Source organism: Pseudopodoces humilis, chromosome 14, assembly GCF_049639895.1.
Source record: "Pseudopodoces humilis isolate 2021_Gansu_Grassland_sample_001 chromosome 14, ASM4963989v1, whole genome shotgun sequence".
In the NCBI taxonomy this organism is placed as follows: Eukaryota; Metazoa; Chordata; class Aves; order Passeriformes; family Paridae; genus Pseudopodoces; species Pseudopodoces humilis.
The window spans coordinates 2,183,450-2,209,900 of record NC_142213.1 but is presented as its reverse complement, the minus strand read 5'-3'; the positions used below and the strand labels follow the sequence as shown (position 1 = coordinate 2,209,900).

The 26,451-nt window shown below is 56.9% G+C and overlaps 1 protein-coding gene across 7 annotated transcripts; it reads right to left on the bottom strand.

Moving 5' to 3' along the window:
- Nucleotides 1-1,209: 1,209 nt before the first annotated feature.
- KIAA0513 (KIAA0513 ortholog) lies at nucleotides 1,210-26,451 on the bottom strand. 7 transcript variants are annotated; one of them, XM_088062355.1, is made up of 13 exons: nucleotides 26,298-26,451; nucleotides 11,654-12,127; nucleotides 10,892-10,991; nucleotides 10,402-10,475; nucleotides 10,217-10,287; nucleotides 9,519-9,726; nucleotides 9,057-9,097; nucleotides 8,546-8,624; nucleotides 8,014-8,091; nucleotides 6,438-6,467; nucleotides 3,957-4,037; nucleotides 3,605-3,699; nucleotides 1,210-3,494 (listed from the first exon to the last, which is right to left on the bottom strand). In XM_088062355.1, the coding sequence occupies exons 2-13, from the start codon at nucleotides 11,983-11,985 to the stop codon at nucleotides 3,445-3,447; spliced, it is 1,239 nt and encodes a 412-aa protein (XP_087918481.1). In that variant the 5' UTR covers nucleotides 11,986-12,127; nucleotides 26,298-26,451; the 3' UTR covers nucleotides 1,210-3,444. The 7 variants fall into 7 exon arrangements, with proteins under 7 accessions (XP_087918481.1, XP_087918478.1, XP_087918482.1 ...); XM_088062352.1 differs by lacking the exon at nucleotides 26,298-26,451 and adding an exon at nucleotides 24,422-24,627; XM_088062356.1 differs by lacking the exon at nucleotides 26,298-26,451 and adding an exon at nucleotides 21,538-21,643.

Here is a 26,451-nt window from a genome sequence, read left to right as displayed (position 1 = left end):
ATCAGCTTTCCTGAAGCTGGAACCAGCACCCGGCAGGGAAAGGGGACAGGCTGTGCCTGGGACATCCCGTACCTGCTCCAGGGGCTCCTCCCGCAGCTCCCACAGCACATACCCCACCTGCAGGGGCTTAAGGCAGAGCTGCTTCCAGCTGCACCAATGCAGCTGAATCCTGGGTGTGGTGACACCGCCTTTTAACCCGGTCATGGCTGAATTGGCTCAGTGACAGCCACACCACGAGAGGGACAGGGAAGCTGCTCCTTGGCACTTCCAGGAGCTCAGATCTCCTAGATCCAGGGTAATTGCTCATGGATCTCACTCCCTCCCAGGTTGGGATTAAGCAGCTCCAGATCTCATTCCCATTTCCCAAACTGTCCCTGCAGCCTCCCAGAACCATTCTAAGCACCCAGCCGGCAAAACCAGGAACAGGGAGGTGCTGCTGCAAAGGGCACCTGCAGCCAGGTGAATACCTCAGGAATAAACCCCTCCCTCCTTACACACACAAACTTATCACCACAGCCAGGTGATAAGGAATTCACCAGCTGGAGGGAACAAAATTGATCTCAGGCTCCTTGTTTTCCATAGCTGAGCAGCCCACATCCGGGGAAAGCACCAGGGAAAATATCCAAGCTTTGTGATGTGCTTCCCTCCTGCAGTGGGGGGTGATTAAATAAAAACAAGGAGCAGGGAAAGCTCCTTTCCAAGAGAAATGTGGCTACCGAGAGATGTTAGGCTACCAAGAGAGAAACCAGCCCTGCAGGACAAGGAACAGGCTCAGCTTGGCCACACAGAAACCTGAGGGGACGTGGACTCTGAATCCTGGCTGGAATATGACATTCCCAGCCTGTTAATCTAAGGGAACATCTCTTTTTTTAATAAGATAATACCGAGTAATTGATTTTTAAATACACTGAAATCAAATGTCCCCAGGCCAGAGCAGGATCCCAGCTCTGCTGTCAGCTCAGAGGCCACTGGCAGAGATGGAAAGCACAAGGGAAAAGAAAATAAAAATGAAATCTCCTTCATGTGCCTCTCTGGCTCCAGGGCAAATGAGAACATCTCTGTAAAAGGTGCAACAATTTTTCTCTATTAAAAAATAGATTATCAAAAGGGAGATGCTGGTGGAAGCACCAGGGACCACTGAGATCGAGCAGGCAGCGTGGAGAAAATCCATCTGCTTAAAACACACAACAACAATTGAGCAAAAAAAAATCATTTTTAAGATAATTTATTCCAATCTCTCTCTCTCTCACACCCCATCCTTCTCACAGTCCCGGTCGAGGAGGGTTTATGGCTATTTTTTATTAGATTTTAATTGTTTTTATAGAAAAATACACATGCAAATAATATATATACTTCAGCGCTGAACTTTTCATGTTGGAAAAAATAACAATAATAATAATAATAAAGAAATGAAGGAAGATTTGGGAAAGACCTGAGTGGAGACAGAGGGAAGGCCATGGGGATGGGATGCTCCAGGATGCTGAGCTGCTCGTGGTCCAGCACATTTTATCCAGCAGGAAGATGTTTATTGGGATGAGGGACCGACATCAGCCCCTCACCCCAGCAAAAATCCTTCTCCAGTAACTCTGCCCAGATTTGGAAATGGCCAAGGAAAAATTGGTGCTGGATTTGTCCTTCCTACAAGACCCAGCACGGATCCCATCCCCAGCAGCAAAGGAAGCCCAGCTTAGGTAAAAGCATCGTTTTGATGCTTGGAAATGACAGCAGAAGCCAAGAGCTACATGGAAAAAATATCCTTTTATGCTATTTCTTATGGGACACAGCTGGCAGCACAGGGAAAATGGATTGATTGAAACCTGGACTTGAGTTTCTGGATGATGCTTTTGGGGTGAGACTGTTGGGCCCTTGGCTGTGCAGGGCTGGGGGTTTCTGCCCTAGTGGGCTGCTCCTTGTAGAGGGGAGCAGCGATGTCCCCGTGTCCCCAGCGATGTCCCCACATCCCCAGTGATGTCCCCACATCCCCAGTGATGTCCCCACATCCCCAGCGATGTCCCCACGTCCCCAGCGATGTCCCCACATCCCCAGTGATGTCCCCACGTTCCCAGGGATGTCCCCACGTCCCCAGGGATGTCCCCACGTTCCCAGCGATGTCCCCACATCCCCAGCGATGTTCCCACGTCCCCAGCGATGTCCCCGTGCCCCCAGTGATGTTCCCACATCCCCAGCGATGTTCCCACGTCCCCAGCAATGTCCCCACGTTCCCAGGGATGTCCCCACGTTCCCAGCGATGTCCCCACGTTCCCAGGGATGTCCCCACGTCCCCAGGGATGTCCCCACGTTCCCAGCGATGTCCCCACGTTCCCAGGGATGTCCCCACGTCCCCAGCGATGTCCCCACGTTCCCAGCGATGTCCCCACGTTCCCAGGGATGTCCCCACGTTCCCAGCCTCTCTGCAAGCACCGTGCCAAGGTCCAAGGGATAAAACAGATCTGCTGCATGGTGGGAGCTGCCACCCCTGGAGCACAACAGGAGATGTCCTTTAGCCAGGGCTATTTCAGGTTTGATGGGTGAGCAGCTGGAGCGAAGAGCTGGCGAAGGAGAGGGCAGAGAGGAGCAGCCTGGGGAAGGAGGACAATTAATCTACTGCCACAGGACGCCAGGAGGCTTTGGGAAATGTCACAATCCAGCAGCATCCCGACACGGACAGGGCAGCAGGGAGAGGGATGAGGCTCTTTGTCATCTCCTCCCAAGCCAAGCAGAGCTCCTCTGCCTCCACTCCCGCCCAAGGCCATGGCTTTTTTCCTACTGATCCTGGCTGAAGCTATGGAGCAAACTGTTGTCTCTTTGCCCAGAGGTACAAACCCACACAGGCAGCACAGCAAAGCTTTCCCAAGGGAAGGGAGGCCAGCGAGGGCTTTGCCAGCCCCACCCTGCTCATGTCCCCAGCCAGTGGTGACACCTGGAGACACCACAGAACCTGAGTGGTGGCTGGGTGCAGCCCCAGCTCCTGGCTGTGGTCCCTGCCATCCCCTCCTGCACCCCTGGTGCAGCTCCAGCATCAGCGAGGGGATGCCAGCGGGGAAAGGCAGCCTTGGATACCTCTGGATTTACCACCAGAGACCTCACCAGCATTTCATGAGGGCCACAGCACCTGGAGACTGCAAAGCCACGCTCCTCCTGGTTTTCCCTTGTGTTTTGTTTTGCTTTTTAACCAACAAAATTCACTTTTGTGACTGGCTACTCAAAAAATCGAGGCGGGAGGGTCTGGCAAGGGTGGGGGCTGTTTGGCTCCTATGTCTACAGGCTGCTCTGGGGCAGCTCTAGAGTTTGGTGGACGATCATGCAGGTTTTGTTGCAGCTCGTGTGTGTGGTTTGGTTTGTAGGTAGCCCAGCTTCAGTCTCAGGTAGCCCCGGAGGTGGGATCCTCTCCCCTCCCCACCTGTCCGGCCGCTGTCTCTCTGCCGCCGCGTGCCGGCCAGGCGGCTACTCCGTGGCCATCTGCTCGATGTGGTCACTGAGCAGCTTGTATTGCTCTGGGAACGAGAGAGAAAAGGGCTCAGGGAGGCTGCTGAACCATCCCATCCACGCTCCATCCCTCCAGAACGCCAGAAAGGGGCTGCACATCCCCCGGGCTCTCCCCTACCTTCGTCCAAGTTGCCAATGGTCGCCTGCTTCTTCAGGAAGTCACTGCAGAGCTTCTTGTTGAGGCCAAACGCCAGCATGTTGTGGATGAAGGTGCTGAGGGAGGACAGAGATGCTCAGGGTGAGAGAATGGCCAGGCTGCCCCTTCTTCCCCCCACCGTCCTCTCCCTCTCTGCAGCTCCTTGTCCCGGGCACGGGGATGGTGCTCAGCTCAGTCCCTTTGGATATTCAACAGAAGGGGCAGGAACAGGTCCCAGGGAGAAGCATCGAAACCCTCTGTACCATAAGGGATGTCCCAGTGGGGGAACACCTGGGAGCTGTCCCCAGGGGGGTGGTCCCCGTGCCCTGCTCACCCCAGCTGCCCGAAGGTGATGTTCTCGTTGAAGCGCAGGCTGTCGTCGCGCTCCTCCTGCGTCATGTGGCACCACTTCTCCCTGCAAGGAACGAGCCAGTCTGGCACCACTCTGTCACCACTGTCACCTCAGGACCCCCTGTCCGCCTCCTCCCACCCTGGGCCACCTTGCTGGAGGAGAGGAAGGCAGGAGAGCCCCTGGGTGTGGTGCTGGCTGTTGGAGGAGCTCACAACAAGGATCCATCTGCAGAGCTCTTGCCCTGGAGCAAAGCAAGAGATGCTCCAGGAAAAACCTCATTCAACCTTGGCTTTGCCTGGAAAGGCCCGGATTAAGAGCTAAAAATAGCATCGATCCCTCCAGCACAGAGCTCACCTTCGGTGCCACCCTGGGCATGAGGAGGAAGCTGGGGATGGCCATTCCAGCAGGGCTCTGCTGACTCCCCCCAGCCTGGGAGGGGGACAGGGGGACACCAGGTGCCCGTCCCTCATCTGCAGCAAGGCTCCAACTCCCCAAATCCCGACCCCAAACATACCTCCCCCTCCCCACGGACCAAAATCCCAGCGGTGCCCTGAGGATGCCCCGGCTCCACTCCGGCTCCCTGCAACTGCAGCATCACCTTAAGGGATGGAGGGGTTTAAGCTCTGGGTGTTTGCTGGAAGCAGTGGCTGAGTCCCCACCCCGGGAATAAAGCCTGTGCCACAGGGGTGTCACCTGGGGTGGTGGCAGCAGGGCTCAGTGCATGCATGCCAGGGAAACTACAGCTCCACAGTGAAGCCAGCCCCTTCTCGAGAACCAGGTGAGGTTACAGCCAAGGATAAGAGGAGGAAAAGCGAGGAAAAACAGGGATAGGCAGAAGAAAAATGGAGGAGAAGGAAGAGGAGAACACCAGGAGAAGAACAGACACTCACAGCTCACCAGAATAGCAAGCAGGAGGGGGGAGCTGTGCCAGGTGGAAACGGGGATAGAGGGGGTTTCACCCTAAATTTGGTGAGGTTGGCTCAGCCTCAGTGGGGCTGGAACGGGAGGAGGATGGGTGCTGAGCCAGCCTGACCCCACACAGGGAACCAGCCTGACCCCACAGAACCAGCCTGACCCCACAGAACCAGCCTGACCCCACAGAACCAGCCTGACCCCACACAGGGAACCAGCCTGACCCCACAGAATCAGCCTGACCCCACAGAACCAGCCCCCACTCAACCACCCCAAGCCCAATGTGCAAAGCTGCTGAGCTGAGCCTCCAGCCACCAGCTCACTGTTTATAGGGCTCTGGAAATGTACACAATATGTTTCAGGGGATTTTTTTTTAAAGAAAAGAAGGTGTAATTTCTCTCAGATAAAGCTTAGGATAGCAAATAAAGCCCACAGCCAAATGTAGAGGCTGAAAGGAGAGGGGAAGAATTGAATTAAGGGGCTTTGAAATCTGGAAGCAAAACCTCACAGACCCCACTGGCACACTTACAGAAGAAGCATGTTTGTAACTCTTTTTCCTGCCTTTTTATGTTTTGGAGGGAGGAAGAAGGGAGAAAAAACATTATCAAAGTGCCCCAAAAAAAAACATTTGGCCATGTTTCTGGCTTATTACTGGAGAGTAACATGCCTGGGAAGGGAAAAAACCCACATGTGGCTCCACTCAAAGCCTTTGATCTTCACACTGGCCCAGCAGGACAGGCACAGGGGTGAGGAACCCCCTGGGCTGTATTTTGGGGTGTCCAGGGAAGCCTTGCTGTGCTTGGAAGTGCTGAGAATTCTGCATCAACCCCTTCCTCTTCCAGCAGCAGCAGCAGCAGCAGCAGCATTTCCCCTGTACAGCAAACCCCAGCAGTGATACCTACACCATCCCTTAGCCAGGACATCCCTCAGCCACACAGAAAATTTACTGTCAGCCTTCCAAAAATCCTCATCCCCTTGCTAATGCCATCACCTGGAGGGATTTGCTCCCAGATCCCACATTCCAAGAGAGCAGTGGCTGTTCCCCTGCCCCGATGCCATCCGTGGCCCCAAGGACACGCTCCCAATTGTGACATTCAGCCCCACATTTGCAATTTTAATTTTGTTAAGGGATGGCAGCAGCAAAGTGCATTAGAGATGGAAAAGGGCCAGCTTTTCCAGCTGGCAAAGGATCCCCAGCACCTCTAAGTGGCAGCAGAAGCCGGGAGCAAGCAGGAAGGACAGGAGAGGGGGATGCTTTCTACACAAAGAGACTCAGTTCATGTCCAAAACCTGCCCAGAGGGATGTTCTCAGCAAAACATCCCAGCTTGAAACCATTCAGGCTCCTTTTTAAAAACCACATGAAAGAGGAGCCAATCTAAACCCCTCAGGCCCTTTGGGAGGGTGATGCTCATGCTCAAACCTCCTGCAGCTGAAAGGAGAAAGGGCCTTGCAGAGCCCCCCAAAACACATCCCCCCCTCCCCAGGGCAGGATCTGGACCTGAAGTGAGCATCAGCCTGTGGACACTAAGGAAGGACAGGGACAGACACACCTCTTCTCCTCTTCCTCCCCAGTGTTCCCTCTGGAGCGGCGGCAGAAACGGGGCCGACAAAAGTGGTGCGAGAAAAGATCATGCAAGACAGAGGGATGGAGGGGAACGGAGAGAAGAAGAGATGGAAGAAGGTTGTTAGAGGCATAGAGAGAGGAAAGAGAGAGAAAAAGAGGAGTTTAGTTCTGATTCCTTCCCCACCCTCCCCTGCCCTCCCCACCCAGAGGAGGAAAAACCTCCCCAGGTCTCGCTGCAGCCCCAGGAGGACAAAGCCCGGCCACCCCAGAGATATCCTGGTCACCCCATCACAGAGGTGGCCTCAACCCCATCCCCACGGACCTTCTGGACATCTGCCATGGCCAGGGACCGACCTGGAATTCCAAACCCAGCCCCCACCAACCACGTCCTCCCTGCGGGGATTTCAATCCTCAGCCCAGCACGGAGCATCCCAGCTCACTGTAAGGATTCTGCATCCTCTGCTGAGGACTCGGGGGGCCACCACCACCTCCCAACCCCCCCGAGATGCTCAGGATACTCCAGGCTGCAGCTCCCAAAGCTCCTTTGTTAGTCAGGCTTGTTCCTGCAGCCCAGGCAGGCTCAGCCATCAGATTAATTGGGAAAGGCACTCGGAGCAGGGAGCAGCTGCCGGTGGCGTCTGTCCTTGTGAGGCATTTGCTGCTGCTAATTTGGGGCTTAATCAAAGCAAATGCAGTTATGGTTACATTGCTGCTCAATAGGCTCTTCCCGTGCTTGCTTGGGAGAAAAAAAGGATAGCAAGAAATGGGGAAAACAGGGATTGATCCGTGAGCCGAGCCTGGCACAGCATCCCAGGGTGTGAGCCAGGGCTGCTGCGGCTCAGCTGGGGATTTGGGGGGGACACAGAGCGGGGCTGGCTGCTCTAAAGGGCTGTCAGCGCTCCCAAAAGGAGTGGCTCGAATGCTCCGAGCCCGGCGGTTCCACCCCGAGAGCCCAGAGCCTCAGGGCACTGCACAGAGAGCCTCAGGGCCGGCTGGGAGTGGGAAACTGCTGTCAGGACAGGAGGGATGGCTGGAGCCCTCACACAGCTTCGGGGTGCAGCAAGAGATGGGCACAAACTTGGCCAGTGTCTCAGTCGTTTCTGCACCCCCCGACACGAGCAGCCCCTTCTCTGACAGGTTTAGCACCGTTTTTGGGGCTGGCAGTGCCACCATCCCCAGCTTCTCTCCTTGCTGGCTGCAGGTTGTCCCTCCTGGGGACAAGCTGGGACATCCCCTCCATTCACCACACCTCCCAGACCTGCTGGCACACTCAGCACCAGCAGCCTGAGCCCTGGCTGGGATTTCTGGGCACGTCTCTAGGGCTTAGCTCCTCCAAAAATGCTGCACAACAAGCAAGAAAAGCTTCCTGCTCTCCCAAACCCTGTCCAGGCTGCAGATCTCACCAGCCCACCCCACTGCCCAGTGCTCTCAGCAAGTTTCCAGTCGGGGATGGAAAGCAGAGCATTTCCCCAGGGTTGGACAAGCTCAGGGCTGTTGGGAGGAGCATCCTGGGGGGCTGGAGGGGACACAGAGCTTCCTGTTCCTGCAGGGACGTGTCCTACCTGGTGGTGGGGGACCTCTTCCTGCGCTCGCAGTGCACAGCGTCGAAGAAGGCGGCGTTCCAGAACCGGAGGTTGTGCCTGCAGGGAGGGAGGGAAATGCTGGAAATGGCTAATTGGGATTTTATAATTGGGACCCACAGGTTGCCCAGTGAAGCTGTGGCTGCCCCTGGATCCCTGGAAGTGTCCAAGGCCAGGTTGGACAGGGCTTGGAGCAGCCTGGGACAGCGGAAGGTCCATGACCTTCATCCCTGAATGGGATGAGCTTTAAGGTCCCTTCCAACCCAAACCATTCCAGGATTCCACAATCTCACCCAGCCTGTCCCCGAGTCCTCCCAAGGGTCAGGATGGGCCAAACAAACCTGGCAGATTTCTGGACCAGCCCTTTGGTGGCTGCAAACACACTCTCAGTAGCACAAGGGATGTGCCAAAGCCAAGGCCAGCTCTGTTAGGGATACTCGAGAACCCCTGGGGACAAGTGGCCAGCAGGACAAACCCCTCCCCAGGCAGGAGCCAGCTCTCCCCAGGGCTTTACCAGATTGGCTGCTGCTTGAGGTGCATGTACAGGTAGATCTTCTCCCCCTTCTTCTCCTCCTCTGGGCTCTGCAGGGACACTGTGGGGACACACAGTCACACGCCAGCGGCTGCTGGACTCCCGCCCTGCCACCCACGTGTGGATTTTGTGCCCCCTCCCGGTTTGGTGGCTGAGCAGCCGAGATGGTTTGCAAGCCAAACACATCCTCTACAAATCCACAGCAACGGGAAGAGGAGCTCTGAGAGCCCTTGGAGGGCAGGGATGTCCCAGGAGGATCCTGGAGGGACTGGACCACCGGTTTGGGAGCACACACTGGGGGAGACCGGTGCACTACCAAAGCTCAGAGGCAGTGTGTGCCTGAACCTTGTGACACTGAGGACAAGATCCTCGCAGGACGAGAGTTGTGATTGGAATTTCAAACCCAGCCCCGAGGAATTCCAGCATTTCCAGCCCTCTCTCCTTCCCCAGAGATGCCTTGGCCATGCCCATTTCACCAACTGGCTGCACTCACCCGTCTTCTTCAGCTTCTCCTTCGGTTTGTCTTCACCTTCGCTGTGGCACAGGAAATCAATGTCAGCTCCACAAATCCTGTTCCCACCACACCCCATGGCTCCCCTGGCAAAGGGAACCTCATTTGAAAGCCCCTCTGATCCCATGGCACCGTCCCCAGGGCCAGAAAGGTGACAAAGAGACAGTGACGTCCCTCCCCTCAGACCCAGCACAGAGAGGATGCAGAAGACCACGACCTTGAAACCCCATAACTCTGTGGCTGTGTCGGTTTTGAGACAAATTAGGAGGAATTAGGACAATTAGGACGAGGGAAACAGGACTTCCAGCCCGTGAGGTGACAGAGACTAAAGCGTGGCACCAGGCCAGAGATGACCTCTCACAGCCATGGCAGCCCCATGGTGGCCCTACAGCCCTGGCTTGCTCAGGGGATGGGTGCCTGCCCACCCCAGGGACTGGCACCCACTCGCTCTTTTTGCTGGCAGGACCCTTCAGTTTGGTCTCCAGGCCCCCAAAGAAGCCCTTGACGTTCTCTGTCTTGGCCGAGGTGTTTTTCAGCAGCCTCTCTGCGATGTCCTTTTTCTCGGCCAGCCAGGTGTTCGCTGACTTCAGGTACGAGTCGATGCTGCCCGTGGGCTTCTCCTTGGCCTCCAAGGGCAGGGCGTGAGGTTTCCCTGGGGAAAATGTGCCAGGAGCTCAGTGGGCCCACGACCCTGAGTGCTCCCAGCTCCTGGGGACCTGAATCCAGCTCCACCATGCACCACCAGGAGGTGGAAACACCCGAGATCCCATCCCGATTCCTGCAGGTTTTGATTTTTATCCTCCCCACTCCCATTTTGGATAGAAAGTCCAGCCCCCCGTGGAGGAGCAGCCACAGCACCAAACAACAAACCAAAAACAATAAACCAAGGTGCTTCTAGGGGCGTTCACATCCCACCCCCAGGGGCTGGGATCATCTGGGGGTCGTCACATACGAATATTCCTGGCTGGAAGCACGGACAAAGCAGCACCACCGCCCCAGCAAGGAGTTCTGCCAGGTTTGCATGGATTTTGGGCTCTTTCCCACCTGGGTCACCCCTCCCAGCACCTCTCCCATGCATGGGACACATTTCAAAGCAGCCCCCAGCACCAGCAGAGCCTCCACAGGGGTGCAGGTTCCCTTACCTATGTAGTAATAGGTGAAACACATGGTCATGAGGTTCTTGGCAGGGCTGAAATCGTCCATCTGGTGACACCTGGTGCAGAGTGGGGACTCAGTGAGGACACCCCGTGATGGGAACCCAACACAGCTCTGCCCTCAGGGCCTTTTGGGGGTTAGCACAAAGCCCCAGAGTGCCCCCAGGACTTACTCAAAGAGCACGAGGGCGAAGGACTGCATCAGGCGGTAGAAGGTCTGCTCTGAGACGCACTTGGAGTTGCAGCGCTGCAGGGACAGAGCCCAGGGCTCAGCACAGCCTGGAACAGCCTCAGCCCCCCAGGACCACCCACTATGGGCAGGGGAAAAAGAGCACTCATGGCTGGGTCTCCCCCTCAGAGGCAGCGTTGTGCCTGTCTGGGATTTTTTGTTGTTTTTTTTCGGAGAACAGGATGTGTCTGAGTGCTGCTGGGGTTTAATTTTAAATAAAATTACTGAAATCTCTCCCACGTTGCACCCAGGGTGTATTTAACTGCTCAAAATGTATTTATTCACTCCTGTATCTCCCTCTGCTGTGGTTCCTCACTTTCCTTGAGTTCCTGCCTTCCAAAAATATTTCTTTGGGATATAAATAAATCCCCCTGGCCTGAGGCTGTTCCAAGACCCATGCAGGATCCCTGCTGCCTCCCCACCACTCCCCTTACCTGGGCGCTCACATATCTGGCAAACCACTCCCTGCCCTTCCCGTTCTCGCTGCTGCAGAGCTCCCCAAACCTGGCCTTCTCCTCTTGGTCCAAATCCTCTCTGAAACGGGGAAAAATTAAAAAAATCATCATTAAAGCCAAGGATGTGACCTGCACCCCCCAGCATCCCTCTTGGCACCAGCATCCTGGTGCTGGATGAAGGCAGAGGAAGAGGAGGAGAGGAGCATCCATTTTGTCATCCCTTGCCTCACGCTGCTCTTTTCTTCCTCCCTGGCAGGAGGGAAACCAAAGGCAGAGGGAGAAGGGAAGAGCCAAGGACAGTGTGAGCAGAAACTGAGCTCCAGAGACAGGCACGGAGCCCCAGAGCAAAAACAAGCCCTGTTGCTGCTCCTCACGCTCCATTTGCTCCATCCAGCCCGACACGGAGCGGTGGAGTTACGGAGACCACGGGGCTGGGAGCACAGCCCGGGGCTGCCACGGGGTCCCTGGGCACGTGTGAGCCACTGGCATTTCCGTGAGCACCAGTGGGGAGAGGAGATGGGCACAGTGAGCCCCTGGCATGGGAATGGGGAGAGAGAAGAAAGGGAAGCCGGGGGTGGAAGATGAGCTGGGATGTGGCCAGGAAAGGCAAAAGCCACATTCCCGTCTGCACCGACGCCGTGGAAGGGAAGGACACAAACTGCTGTTCCCGGAGCGGGAAAGCAGCCAGATCCAATCCCATCCCGTGGGGTGTCCCTGGCACCGCCGGCCCTGCTCACTCACCCCCCCGTGAAGATCTTCTCCACGTAACTCCGCATGAATTCCCGGCGCTCGGCCGTGGCCTCGTCCTGCGCCGACTCCGTGCTCTGGCTGGAGGAGAAGGACTCGTTGGAGGAGGAGCGGCGGTAGCCACGCCAGTGCCGGGGAGAGTCCCCCATGTCATTCTCGCTGTCCGCAGACTCGGTGGCATCGCTCTCCTCCGCGTCCCCTGCGTCCCCCGGGTGGCTGCTGTCGCCGGGAGTGGCGGGAGGAGCGGGCTCAGGGGGGTCACGGGAGGGTGTTTCGCTGTCAAAGTCAATGAGGTTCCCCACGGGCACATCCACAGGGGCCTCCATGGCTCTCCCGGGGGCGTGGCGGTGTTGGGGACACTCGCTCCTCGTGCCTTTGGCCCTCACTGGGGCGTGGAGGCCATGGCTGGCAGGATGCTGGCTAAGGCAGGCAGGACCTCCTGGGGGGACACAGGCTACCACAGGACATCTGAAAGGCACAAGGAGGACAAAAGTGAGGACAGGACCCTGGGGAACCACCACCGTGGACCTTGGGCAAGGCCCAACGATGTCCCCAGGATGTCCCTCAGCAGCGGAGGGACAGACAGAGCTGGCTCCTCTCCACCAGCCACCTGAATCTGCAATCCCATGGGAATGCTCACGTGCTTTCGGCACCGCTCGAGAGGGTTTTCCATCCTTTAGCCCAGAAAAGGGACAGTGGGAGCCTCAGCTCCATATTGTCACATTTGGGATGTGACATCTCATGGCCTGATGGGCAAAACTGGGCTGGCAGGAGCCAGCAGCTGGCAAGACACTCCAGGGCAGCCCTGACATCCTTCTGTCCCTGCCCTCTCTCCGCTCACGGCTCTGTCTGACCCCGTTTGGGATCGTCTCCGGGGTGCAGCATCCTGGAGTTTAACACACATTGATTTAGCTGGGAACAGCAGAAACTGGAATGGGATGAGGAGCTCTGGACTGCAATTAAGGGGTTTTGGCATCCCCAGATTGCAAAGGTCCTGCAGAGGAGGTCCAGAGACATCAGGGATGGGGAGGGACTGGGATGCTCTGGCACATGCCCATCCTGGACAGCGCTGCAGCAAGAGGCAAAGAAAGGGCCACCCCTGTGCCAGGGGGTCACTGATGTTGTCAGTGAGGCTGTTTCTGCCCCAGGAGGTGGCAAATTACAGTGTTGGAAACCCAGCACACACTGCAGCATCCGGGCACAGGGCGGGACAGGAGCAGGGCCAGCAGTGCAGGTGACAGTAACAGTAACAAACCCAGGGCAGCACTGACACAGCCCCGCTGCCCCCCAGGGAACCCATCCCAGGACACAGGAAACCACCCCCAGAGCAAAAATCCCCCAAAGGAGCGATGTCCAGTTCATCAGACAAACAGGAGTTCAAACTGAAACCCAATCTGACGTGTTTCACCAAGCACAGCACAGTGAGAAAACAACCCCTGGGCTGCAGGAGCAGCCACTCTTCCAGCAGCATCCCCCTCCTCCTCCTCCTCCTGTCCTCCAGGGACCCTTTGGGGCACGGGACAGCAAGAGAAACACAACTCCTTGAGTGGCTGGGGAAAGCCCCTGTCCCCCAGCAACAGCAGGGACAGAAAAGTCACCTCAGGTGGCAGAACTCATGCAGCCACCTCTGCTGGCAGCCTGCTGTCCCAGCCTCCCTCACAGCCCCCCCAGGAGCTGCAGGGACACTGCTGAGTTCCAGCAGCTGTGGAGAGTTTGGCTCCTGGGAGAGGAGCAGCCCAAGGCTGCGGCACAGCAGGGACTGGCAGTGTTCCCATGGGGATCCAGCCAGCTGCAGCCTGGCTCCGTGTCCCTGGCAGTGTGAGCCATCCCAAACCACCCCTCCATCCCTCCCTCCATCCATCCATCCATCCATCCCTCATCCGTCATCCATCCATCATCCATCCATCCATCCATCCCTCCCTCCATCCATCCCTCATCCGTCATCCATCCATCATCCATCCATCCATCCATCATCCATCATCCATCCCTCCATCCATCCACCATCCATCCCTCCATCCATCCACCATCCATCCATCCATCCATCCATCATCCATCCATCCATCCACCATCCATCATCCATCCATCATCCATCATCCATCCATCCATCCATCATCCATCCATCCATCCATCCATCCATCCATCCATCCATCCATCCATCCATCATCCATCCATCCATCCATCCATCATCCATCCATCCATCCATCCATCATCCATCATCCATTCATCCATCATCCATTCATCCATCCATCCATCATCCATCCATCCATCCATCCATCCATCATCCATCCATCCATCCATCCATCATCCATCCATCCATCCGTCCATCCATCATCCATCCATCCATCATCCATTCATCATCCACCCATCATCCATCCATCCATCCATCCGTCCATCCATCCATCCATCCATCCATCCATCCATCATCCATCCATCATCCATCCATCCCTCCACCCCCTCTGCCCCCAGCCCTTCCCACTCCCACAGCAGCTGTAAAATCCCTTTTGGCACTGATGGACAGAAGGTTCCAGGGAGACCTGGAACTTTCCAGGGGCTCCAAGAGAGCTGGAGAGGGACTTTGGATAAAGGCATGGAGTGACAGGACACAGGGAATGGCTTCCCACTGCCAGAGGACAGGGCTGGATGGGATATCGGGAGGGAATTCTTCCCCATGAGGGTGGTGAGGCCCTGGCACAGATGCCCATGACCCTCTGGGAGAGAGGATTTGGGGTTCAGCCCAGGAGCCCCAGGGCTCACGGAGGGATGGAAAAGATTCAATCCCTCACTGACCAGCTCATGGTAAAGCCCTGTCCTTGAGTGAAGGCCACCAAAGGTGTTCCAAGGTGTTGGAAGCTGCTGGGGGTGCCCAGGCTTCCCAGGCACCACCAAAGGGGTTGGGTTCTCAGCACAGAGCCCAGGAGAGCTTCAACATCAAAACCAGCTGCAAAACCAGCCCTGTCCCCACTCCACAACCTGCTCATTGCTCTGGCAGAACAAATCCAGGGAAGGAATAGCCAAAATATCAAACCAGAACCTCAGGTCCCATAATTGGCACCATCCACTCATGGACATCAGCACAGCTGCACATCCCACCACTGCCCAGGGGGGTCCCGTTCCTGGCTGGGTCAAGTTTGAGAGTAAATGAGGGTTCTGGAATAAAAACGGACTTTTAGGCTGCTTGGGAGCCTTGATAGAACATCGTGAGCTTCAGCATCACCCTGAAACTCAGCGGTTCCTGGGCTGACTTTGACTATGAAGCTCAACCAGACAGGTGGAGACACCAGCCCAGGAATATCATCCGTGAATGTGCTGAAGCCACGCAAGGGAACATCACAGGAAATCCATGGCGCCCTGAGACTTTGGAAAATGCCTGTTTTTACTAAAAGGAAACTCTGGGGTAGATGTGAATGATTCACCTAAAGCTGCATATGTGTGCAAGCAGCTTTTATCCATGACCTGCCCTTGAATCCAGCATTCCTGGCTGGATCTCCCAGCATCCCTAATCCTGCACAGAGTTTCCCCTCGGGGCTTTGTCCAGGTGTGTCGGGTACTGAGGTCAGGTTTGTTGTGGGGCCTCAGCAATTCACAGCTGGGAATCCAATCCCAGTTTGCAATGGAAATCCCAGGATTTGTCCCACCTGTGTCCCAGCTCTCCAACCACAGTGCCCCAATGCTCCTGTCCCCAGAGCTGGGTGACAAACTGAGGTAGTTCCTGTTGTCATCTCGGGTGTGGGTGACATCCCACATGGCGGCAGCGCTCACACCCACACTCACTGCATCCCGCACGGAGCCGCTGCTCCAGCCTGGAGCTGTCAGGGATGACTAAAAACTGTAATTAAAGCAAAGAAACCTCTGGCTGTCTCCTCGCAGCCTCCGACACGGAGTGCAGGAGCCCTGAGAGCCCCTGGGAACCTCCGGCTCCGGGAGAGGGGAAAAGCCACAATCGATGTTCTTGCAGGACTCGGCAGCCCAGAGGGGACAACTCTGCTCCTTTGGACACAGCCACGGGCTCTGCAGAGAGCTCTGGCACCGCTCCCGTGCCAAGGGCTGCGGGTGCCGGGGGCTGCCTGCATCCTGCGGGGGCGTGGGATGCTGGCGTGGGCAGCGCCTGAGCCCGGCCAGGGCAGGGTTTGTGCCCTGTGCTGCAGCACCGGAGCTTTCAGCACATCCCACCTCTCTCTCGCAGCTGTGCCCGGGGACGGGCGCTGGGCAGCCTGCGGGGAAGGGTCAGAGGCAGCCCCGGAGCGGGGGACGCGCACAGGGAGGGACACGCTGGGAGGGACCGGCGAGGCGCTCAGTGCTGGCATTTCTCCACGCTGCGGCCTTCCGTGGAAATCCTCCCTCCAAACCAGGGGTTTGCAGTGCCCCGGCACGGGAATGGCAGCAGCTCCGGGTGCTGGCAGTGCCCGGGGACACCTCGCTGCCACCCCACCTGCACTGCATCCACGGCCCGGGCACGGAGCCAGCCCGGCCCGGCTCTGCAAGGGCACCCCGGGCACGGCTGAGCGCCTGCCAAGGAAAACTCCGCGTGCCGTGAGGGAACAGCGTGTTTCCTCCCGGGGAACTGGTCAGTCTTGTTCCCCCGTGTCCCTCCCCCGGCAGCAGGGTGACGGCTCCGGGGTGCGGAGCCATCGGGTCCCCAAACGGGCCCGAAATGCAGAGGTACCGCTCTTACCCCCCGTCCCAAGCACCCCACTGAATTCAAGCGCACAAACCTCCTTGTTTAAACACACCCTGGCGGTTTGGAGAGCAGAAATTCCTCCTCGCCCGTCCCCGCCGCAGATCCGCTCCGCTCCCGGTGCCGGGACACGCTCCCACTTTATCAGGGAGGCTCAAGCTGTGCCCTGGCCAAGGCGCAGCCGTGCTGCAGCACTGCCCACAGCTCTGCAACTTCGGAAAACAATTCCCTGCGTGCCAGGGGGACACCTGAGAGAGCTGCTCGGCTGGGCTGGCACAGGTGCGTGCCACAGCCAGCTCCCAGCTCATCCTGAGCCGGCACCGGGACCCCGGTCCCTGGTGAGGGAGGATTTTGGGTGTTCGATGTGTGTAGGTCTAGAGAATCTTCTCAGCATCATCTCCTCTCTCGGCTCCGGTGCTGGGGCGCTGCTGCCTTCCAGGTGGATCCTCCCCCTTCCCAAACCCGGTTTTAGCTCACACGGGGCACTGACAAAACCATCACTCAGCCCTTAAACCGGAGCCATTTCCAGGGAATCTGAAGCCCGGCGGGCTCCCGGCTTGCCCCGCTTCCCAGAGAGCCTTTTCCTTTCCCCCCCGCTGCCATCAGACACCAGATGGCAGCTCCCCATTCGCCTGGACTCGCGAGGAGAATTAAATGTCTCTTGAATAGACCTGAGCTGCGTAAGCCGGGCTTTTGTGCCGAGCAGCGGTTTCTCCTTTCACACTTCCCAGCGGCACAGCTCCCACACACCCCCCTCCGCCACGGCCCCATCCCCAGGGACCCCCAGAATGGGGGAATGGGGCTACTCATTCTGCAATTCCCGTTTTTACCCGGCAAAAATTCCTCCCGCGGGCCATACCAGGCTGTATTTTGGAAAAAAACACCCGCGGGGGGGGTTCCCTGCCCCCGACCACCCTCAGCCCCCATTCCCGAGGGAAATGCTGCTTGCAGCCCCTGCGGGCTGATGGAGCCTGGGGACCCCCCCACCCTTCCCGGGGAGCAGGGATGCATCCCCCTGGATGCTCCGAGCTCAGAGACAGCTGGAAAATAGCGGAGGTGTCACCTCCCGGCGTGAGAGGACGGATTAAAGCCCAGGCCTGTCCCCAGGCGCGCCATCCTCATCCTCCCTCCTCACCGCCTCCCTCGGCTTTTACCTGCAGCCGGGAGCCTCGCGGCAGGTTCGGCAGCCCGGGGCTGGCCGGGGAGAGAGCGATGGAGGCCGGGGAGCTCCCTCCGTGCCTCGGTCCCTCCCTCCGTGCGGAGCTCCGGAGCATCGCGGGCCCCACGCGCGGCTGCGCGCACAGCGCCGGCTCCCGGGAACGGGAAAAAGCGGAAAAAGCTCCTTGTGGCAGCCGGCCACGCTTTGCACGGCTCCCCAGAGCCTTTCCTGACCAGCAGAGCCAGCCTCGGCAGGGATTCCCTCACCCCATCCAAACAGCCCCCCGTGAGCCCCGGGTGTGATAACCGGGAAATATCCAAAATATCGACCTAAGTGATGCGGGGTCCCCATCAAAAGGGGGACAAGATGGTTTTAAGTCCGTGCACATGCAGATATCCAAAATATCCAGCAAAATAAGGTGAAGTCCCCATCAAAGAAGGATTCTCCAGCCTGAAACAGCCCATCCAAGCCCCCTGTGCACCCCGACATCATTGAAGCAAAATAAAGCAGGATTCACATCAAAGAGGAATTCTCCAGCCCAAATCAGCCTGGCACATGCAGATATCCCAAATATTAACTAAAACAAGGTGGGGTTCCCATCAAAAGGGGATTCTCCAGCCCAAAACTCCTTGTCCAAGCCCCTCTGCACCCTGATATCTGGAGTATTAAAGAAAATTAAATAGGATCCCCATCAAAGGGGGATTCTTCAGCCCATTTCCTCACCTTGAGCTGGTTTTTAGGCCTCCCCACCACTCAGCCCCCTGAGGATTGTGAATTATCTGCTCTGCTCTTCCCCAGGTGAGCCACTCCGGGGGGGAAAAAAAGTGTCAGGTGAGATCAGAGGGGGGAAAGCTCCAGTGGGGAGGAGGAACTGGGTGGGAGCAGCGACAGGACAAGGGCAAAGCTCGGGGGAATTGCTGCCCACTCAGAGGGCAGTGCTGGGATGTGGAGTGGAGAAAAACTCCAGATGGGGAACAGGGCAAGGCTGAGCCCCCTGGGGGGATGTTACATGGCTGGGGGGCAGTTTTGGGGTGTTCTCAACAGCCGGGGGGGTCTCTGACACAAAGAGAAGCAAAGGAGTTTGGAGAGGAGGCCACCAAACCCTCCAGCTCTGCCCTTGCCAGCCTGTGCCAGGGCACCTCAGCCCTCCCAAAGGGGCCCTGGCACTGCCTGCACTAACCCAGAGGGCTCTCGCTGAGGATTTGAGGGAGGAACAGCCCCTGCTGGAGAGAGGAGGCTGGAAACCCCCACAGCAGCACAGAATCCCGGGTCCTGCTTATCCTCCCTGCCCCAGCATCACCCCAACCCTGAGCAGAGCCCTGTTCTGTGCCTCAGAGCATCCCCAGGGACAGGGAGGCAGGAACTGCTGACCCAGCACCCCAGGGCCTGCAGTCCTGCTCTGATCCCCCAGAAGAGCAAACACCAGTAAGAACCACATCCTCCCCCTCTGGAGATGCCAAACTGTGTGATCCCAGGGAAATACCGCTGGGGTGGGAAATGCAGCATCCCTGGCACAGCCTGCCCACACCTGAGCGCTGATGCTCAAGGGCACCCCTGGAAAAGAGTCCAAAGCCTCAGCTGAGTGGTTTTCAGTGCTCTGGAGCCAGGCAGGACTGAGGGAGATGGGTGAGTCACTCCTGCCACTGAGCATCCTCATCAGGAGAGCTCAAACGATGCTAATTAGTGTGAAAGTGCTCATTGTCCCCTCTGTCCCCACACGGAGGGAACAAAGTGCCTGTGACACAGCGCTTGAGCTCAGCAGAAACCCAGGAGCATCCCTAATTTACTGTGTACCCAGGGTGATTATTATAATTAAGCCAGACTTCAGGAATTGCAAGTGACATGGAAGAAACAGCTCCCAGCTCCCCGGTTTTGACAAGACACCACGGGGAGGGTTTTGGTGCCTCCCCCTCACCGGTTCTCCTTGGCTGGGACTTCTCATGGCGGCCTGGTCTTTATCTGTTTGTGTTTATCCTGCTGTGGACCCAGGGTTTGGAGCATGGGAGGTGGAAAGCCTGGGAGCACACACCTTCCTGGCACCTGGAGATGTTCCAGGCCAGGGTGGACAGGATGAAGCAGCCTGGGGTAGTGGAAGGTGTTCCTGCCCATGCCAGGGGGTGGAACTGGATGAGCTTTAAAGTCCCTTCCGACCTAAACCTAAAATTCCATGGTTCTGTGAAGTTTTGTCCCCCCTCCACCTCAGCTGACAGTCCTGCCTGGGAATTCTTCACCTTGACAAGGAGAGGAGATGCCCCAGGCTGCTCTCCAGGAGCTGGGAGAGCATCCACCCCATGACTGCCATGGCTGGAAGCAGCCAAGGAGCAGAACCCAGGGTCAGGTTGGCTTATTTTACCCTCCAACACCCGTGGGAGACATCCAAGACTTCCCAAGCAGAAATGTCTGCATGGTGGTGCCCCCAAAAACACCCTCCTGGGACAGGGACCCCTCTCCCAGCTCCATCCTCAGCCCAGAACCACCTCCAGGGCACTCTGCTCCCTCCTTGCAGCGTTCCAGGGCTGCCCTGGCAGCGGGGCTGCAGCTGCAGAGCTGGCACAGGCAGAGCTGCCTGCGACCTGCTCGTCCCTCCCCGTGTTCCCATTCTGCACACAAAGGCTCCGGGGGTGGCTGTGGCTGTCACACACCACCAGTGCCCTATTTTCCCTTCTCCATCCCATCCAGCAGTGGAGCCAGGCTGACAGCTGCCAGGGGTGGGTGCCACCAGCAGCAGGAGGGAGGTGATGCCTTAAGTTTTAGCTTTCATATTTTTCATATTTTGATATTTTATTTTTTCATATTTTCATATTTTATTTTTCATATTTCATGTTTCACATTTTAATATTTTCATAGTTTATTTTTTAATATTTTTCTTTTTTATTTTTCATATTTTCATATTTTTCATACTTTTCATTTTTCATATTTTTCATCTTTTCATATTTTTCATCTTTTTCATTTTTCATATTTTCCATTTTTCATATTCTGCCCTGCCCAGATGTGTGGTTCAGAGCTTCATATTCAGTGTCAGTGAGCTCTCTTCACAGAGCAGCCAGACAAAACAATTCCTTTTCCAGCTTGGTACCAAGGACAATCGTTACAAGTTTCAGGCCCAAGAGCAGAAACAAGGCTGGGCAGAAGAGAGAGAACAGGATGGGACTGCAGAACCTGGAGCTGTAATTGGACAATTAACCCCAATATGCAGATGGACCAAAACTTATAAAAACGTGAGGCCTCATGAGCAGTTTTCCATTTCATGACCATTTTTAGGTCTATCCTGGGTGCAGGCCTGGCCAGGCTCTTGTAGTGCCCAAGGTGTGTCCTTTAGGGCCTTTCACTAAATCCCTGCTTTATCCTGAGCTCTGTGCAGCCTCTGCTCCAGCTCAGCCCTCTCCAGGCACCAGAGGTACACAGCAGGGTGAGTGCTGAGCCACCCCCTTCAACTCAGGGGAAGCAAATTTTGTGGAAGTTACTGAAATATTGGGTAATTTTTTGCTTCACACCCCTGAGCAGCAGGAACAGGCACAAGGGAGGAGCTGGCAGATCCAGGAAGGAGCCAGGGGTTTGGTGGCAGGAGGATCCCAGAACCACAGAACGTCCTGGGTTGGAAATGACCCACAGGGATCATCCAGTCCCCTGTCTGACCCTGCCCAGACACCCCAACAATCCCACCCTGTGCCTGGAGTGTCCTGGGAGCTCCTGCAGCTCTGGCAGCCTCGGGGCTGTGCCCATTCCCTGGGGGAAGAACCTTGCCCTGAGATCCACCCTCAGCCTGCCCCAGCTCCGTGTCATTTCAGGTGCTGTCCCTGGGCAGTGCCAGCACTGCCACTGCACTTCCCACAGGGATGTAAAATCCTGCTGGGGGGAAACGAGATGACAGCTGTGATAAAAACCCCAAAACCCAGGAGCTGTAACAGCACAGGGCCAGGCTGACCCCGTGCCCAGCTCCTCTGGGCAGGGACAGGAGCAACGAGAGGCTCCAACATCCCCGAGCCACTCGCACAAGGATGAATTCATCCACCCCCAGCAGGAAACCACCCAGAGGATACTCACCCTGAACCATCCCACGCACTCAAAGATTCTGTTCAGCCTCCCAGGACGAGGAAGATGCCGGGTTCCTGGTGCTGATCTGTGTTCCAGAGCCCCCTCCCAGCCCAGGAGCTCCTGGCTGCTCCCTGGGCCCTCAAGCCCAACAGCAGCACAACGCAACCGAGTGTTGCCACACCACGGATGGTTGTGACACAGCTGCTAAAAACCTAAATAAGCTGCTCTTCCAGACTGACCCTCTGCAAATCCCTCCTAATCCAATCTTGTTTATGGCATTAAGTTGGACCCTCCCATACTGAACGCCCCTGTTTGCTCAACACTTGGGAAAATCCTCGTCTTTTCTCGGTCCTGGTTGAAGCTCTGATGCAGAAGTCACCAGAGCTTCCTTCTCCTCGTGTGTGGAGGTGTTTGGGGACAGGGCTACACCTGCACTCCCAGCTCCACATCCCACTGGCACATCCCCACACCGCCACTCTGGCCATGGAAAACCTCCCTCAGTGACACTGCCAGGATTTCTCCTTTGCTGGGATTCATGTGGTTTAAAACACAGTTTTCTCCACCTTTTCCAAACACAGAGAAAATAAACCCTGCTCTGACCTCCAGCTTCCCCCATAAATCCCAGCTGGGATCCAGGTTAGGAGACAAACCCCAAACCACGTTAGTTTGGTGTGTTAATCCCACAGAAGATGCCAGAGCCACATTCCCCACCACAGCCCGGGGTTGGGAACGCTCTGCCCTCCCTGAGGCCATCTCACAGATGGATCCCACGTCAGGAGGACACAAAGCTGTGGGTTTGCCACAGGCTGCCACAGCCACACGCCTCTGGGATTCCTGCAGGGAGGGGAAAAGCCCTGCCCGTGTGTCCTGGGGGTCCTCTCGGTTTGCAAACATCTGCCACCACACGTGTGGCAGAGCAGCTCAGGCAGGCAGCAGGATGAAAGTGTTATCCTTACCCTCAGTCTCCCTGGAATCTGCAGGAAAGTCGTGCCATGGAAAAGGAAACCTGTTTTATCTTTCCTGAAAGGAAAGCCAAGCCTGTTTATAAAGGGAGACACAGGCTGGCACAGGCTGGAGCAGCAGGAACGGGGCTCCTTTCCCTCTGCTTCCCTTCCAGATAAGCCTGGATCTTGTTTGGATCCATCAAACTCAGCACAGGAGCATCCACAGGGATCTGTACCCACCAAGCAAGTCCCCATCCTGGGGAAGAGCTCCAGAGGGATTCAATCCAGCCCTTGGAGCATGGAAAAGCACAGCAGCAGAGCTGGAGCTGGCAGGAAGGAGGTTGGTTTTCCTCCCTCCCACCCATTCCAGGCAGTGGGAAGGACAAGGAGCAGCCGTGGGGCTGCTGGGAGGGCAAAAGTGACAGTTCCGTGTTCTGTTGTCACCGTGTCACGGGGCTGGGGTGTGGCAGGGACCTGACCAGCACATGGTGGCTCCTGGAGCAGCAGCAGGAGCCTTGGGACAGCAGAACAATGGGATTCACAGGGTAACACAGCCTCTGAGCACCCCACAGCTCCCCAGAAGCCTCCCCCAAACGAGCTCCAGCACAGCTCTGGTCTCCCAAGTCCCCTCTCCTGCCCCAGCTCAGTTGTCACAAGCCAGGGATGAGCATCACCTCCATTTTTCCTGGGAAGAGCGTGGTCCTCACACGGGGAGAGGAGCTGGTGGGAGCCCTGCAGCCCCCAGAGCATTCGGACACAAGCACAGGACGAGGGCAGGGGGTGCTCAGGACACACCGGTGGCCACAGCAGAGAAGGGAAGGTCACCAGAGAAGGGAATAGAGCCCAGGAATGGGGAGGTTAAGGCACGATCAGGGCAGAGGATCAATGCCCTTTTCCTGCTTTTATTCCCAAATCCTGATGAAGACTGGATCCCTGAGCAGGCCACCTCACCCAGCCTCTCCTGAGCATCCTGCTGAGGTGTCACCAGCAATCCCTGAGGATTCAGCATCCACCATCCTGGTCAGCAGCAAGGGACAGGGACAGGGACAGGAAGGATGAAAGAACCACTGCACTTCCAGACAGGGAATCGCTCCATCCCCAGGGAATCCCATCCCTAATTGGTTTGCACAAAGATCTTCCAAATTCATCAGCAAATAACCAAGAATAACAAGAGCGACTGAATTAACTCTGGGCATGGAAGGCAACTTCAGCTCACGGTGCTGCAGCTCCCTGTGATGGGATGTGCTCCTTCCTGTGGGATCAGATGGGATGGGATGGGGCAGGTTGGGATGCAATGGGATGAGAGGTCAGTACCTCTCACCCTTAAGTGACTGGTTTTTAACACACACCAAATCTACCCAAACCAAGCTCATTTGGAGCTGGGGGGTGGAACAAGAGGCTTTTTGAGGTCCCTTCTAACCCAAATCATTCAGTGATTCTCTGATTTTACCTTCCCAAGCCACTTTCCTGGCCAGGCTTTGGGCTCTCTGGAAGTGCTCTGTGTGTTGTTATTTCCCCTCCAGCCCCAGCAGTGACTCCTGGATCTCTGTTTGTGTGGAGCTGCACCACAGGCCGGGTAACAGCACAACAAGGAATTCACAAAAATCATCTTTGGGGGCAGCAATTGTCACTGCAGCCACCTGTCAGACCAAGAGCCAGGCAGGGAGGGGACAGTACAGGCCATGGATGTGTCACAGCAGTGCCACGGATGAGCCCCTGGGGGGGATCAGCAGAGATTCCACAATTTGGGATCTCGTGGGAGCCACACTTTGGTTGCTGCCCCCCTTTTCACCACCCAAAAAACCACCAAAAATTTCCAAACTACAGCAAATTCTCCACCTTCTGCCATTCCACAGGCCAGCTCCCGATATCCCCTCGCAGCAGCTCGGTGGGATCAGCACCCACCCACCCTCCAGCCCCATCCTGCTCCCAGGGAACCCCAAAATTACCTTCTGGCCCTGGCTGCTCCTTGCAGAGGGGATGTCCAGCCCCGGGCAGGCACAGCCTGGCGTGGCAGTGCCGCTTCCTGCAGCATTTCCAGCTGCCCAATGATTAATCCAGGCTCCGGGTGACAGAGTCAAAGCCAAACAAGGTGAGGCAGGGATGCAGCCGCTGCTTTTCCGTGTCCCCGGGTGCCGGTGGCGGCTCCGGCAGGACTGGACGGACCTGTCGGGGCTGCTGCCGGAGCCAGCAGGGCACGGCACACAGCAGAGGTGTGGCAGAGGCCAGCAGGGCTCTCCTGTCTCCTGTCACCGCCCCTCGGGCTGTCACCCACACCCTGTGCCCGGCCAAAGGGCTTGGGACGCGTTAGTGCCGGCCGGATCATCCCGAGTCCCAAAGAGGGATCCCAAATTTATTTCACCCCCCTGTGAGGCTGTGCCCGCCCAGGGAATGAACCCATCTGATCTGTCCTTGAGTCAGGCTGGGCCTGGAGGCTCTGAGCTGTGGCTGGGACCCTCAAATGCTGGAGGAGTAACCCCAGTAATCCCCCACCCCAAACCCAGAGCAGCCGGGATGCCCTGAGGCAGCTGCTCCCAGTCCCACTGCAGCACAAAGCGCCTGCAAGCAGCGCAGCCTGGGGCAGAAAACGGGAAAAAAGCAGGGAAAATGCAGCTTTACTTCTCCCTGACATTTAATAACCTTTATTGTCCTCTTAGCAGCAGTTTCCCATTATGAGAGCCGATCTTCCTCCAGGCCGGGGAATGCTTTGGGGCCTGGCAGCAGCCCCATCCCCTCACCCTGCACCAGGAACCCCAAAAGGTTCCACACCAGGAGACGCCGTGGGATGCAGGGATTGGGGCGGCCCTGGAATCCCTGCCACATCCTGCAGCTCCAGGATTCTCCCCACAGCATTCCCAGGCTGCTGGGGGAGTTCTTTCAGCACTGAGGTTGTACAAAAAATCCCAGGGACACAGCAGAGCGTCCGAGCCGGCGGATGAGGCACTCACCAGGCACGGGGGAGAGGCACTGACAACTCGCAGGAGGCAAAAGGAGGAATTAATGGTGCTGCAATTCCCACTGCCTCCATCGTTAGGGAAGGAAAACGCACCCCAGCAGCCTCACTCGAGCGCACAACGTAATTTGTTTTGGATTTAATGTCATCCTGCTTCCTGGAGATGGGCTGGAGCTGGGAAAAGCCTCTGCTTGTATCCACCATGCCCCAGGGAAGGTGGGAGCAAAGGAGGGGATGAGAGGAGTTTTATGGAGCTGGGAAAAGCTCAGCTGAACCTGGGCAGCGCTGCTGCTGCAAGAGGCTGTGACCACTGAGCTGAGACATCACCCCCAGGAGCTGCTGGCTAAAAACCACCTCAGATCAGCCTCACATGGAACAGCAATCTCCTGTGAGGGGTCTCAGCAAGGTTTCCTCCTGCCCACCAAATGCAGCACCGCCATGCCCTGCACGGGGCAGTGCTATCCCCTCACCCGAAATCAGGAGTTTGGGGGCAGGACAGCAGAGGGAGGGGGGAACCCCAGTTTTCTCTGGGGTTTAATCCTCTCTTGGAGCCCTGAGCTTTGCAGGAGGAGGTCAGGATTTTCCCCAGCCTGATGTGTTTCCTCCTCGGGGCCTCTTGTTCGTGCAGGAGGCTGGGAGCGTTTCCTCCTCCCGGAAAAGCTCCGGGTGGGCACTCACATCCCCGACTTCCCCAGCCTCCAAAACACCGCTGATTCAGGAATCAGATCCACCCCCCTGAAACCTGCAGAGCTCCCCTGCACCTCCTGCTTCTGGCTTTTAATCCAAGAGCGGGGCCCTGAGCCCTGCCAGGGCTGGGAATTCCAGCCAAATCCCCAGGTGCTGCTGGAAGAGAGAAACAATCAAATACAGACCTGGGGAGGGTCCCACCGCAGCAAAATCGCTGGGTTTTTCCTGCAGGGCTGGAACAAGGAAGAGATAAACCAGGTTTGCTCCAGGGCACGGGCAAACAACTGCTTATCACCACGTTGGCAGCCTCAAGGCTATTGCAGGGTGTCAGGAAAGGTA

Bases quoted from the DNA above. Each gene is read 5' to 3' on its own strand.
- KIAA0513 (XM_088062352.1), bottom strand. From the start codon at position 24,507: ATGCTGCAGGAAGCGGCACTGCCACGCCAGGCTGTGCCTGCCCGGGGC. The intron at 8,092-8,545 runs GTAAAGCCCTGG...CCCTCCCTGCAG, and splicing joins CTCAAGCAGCAGCCAATCTG to GCACAACCTCCGGTTCTGGA. The intron at 4,038-6,437 runs GTGTGTCTGTCC...CGTTCCTTGCAG, and splicing joins GGGGAGGAAGAGGAGAAGAG to GGAGAAGTGGTGCCACATGA.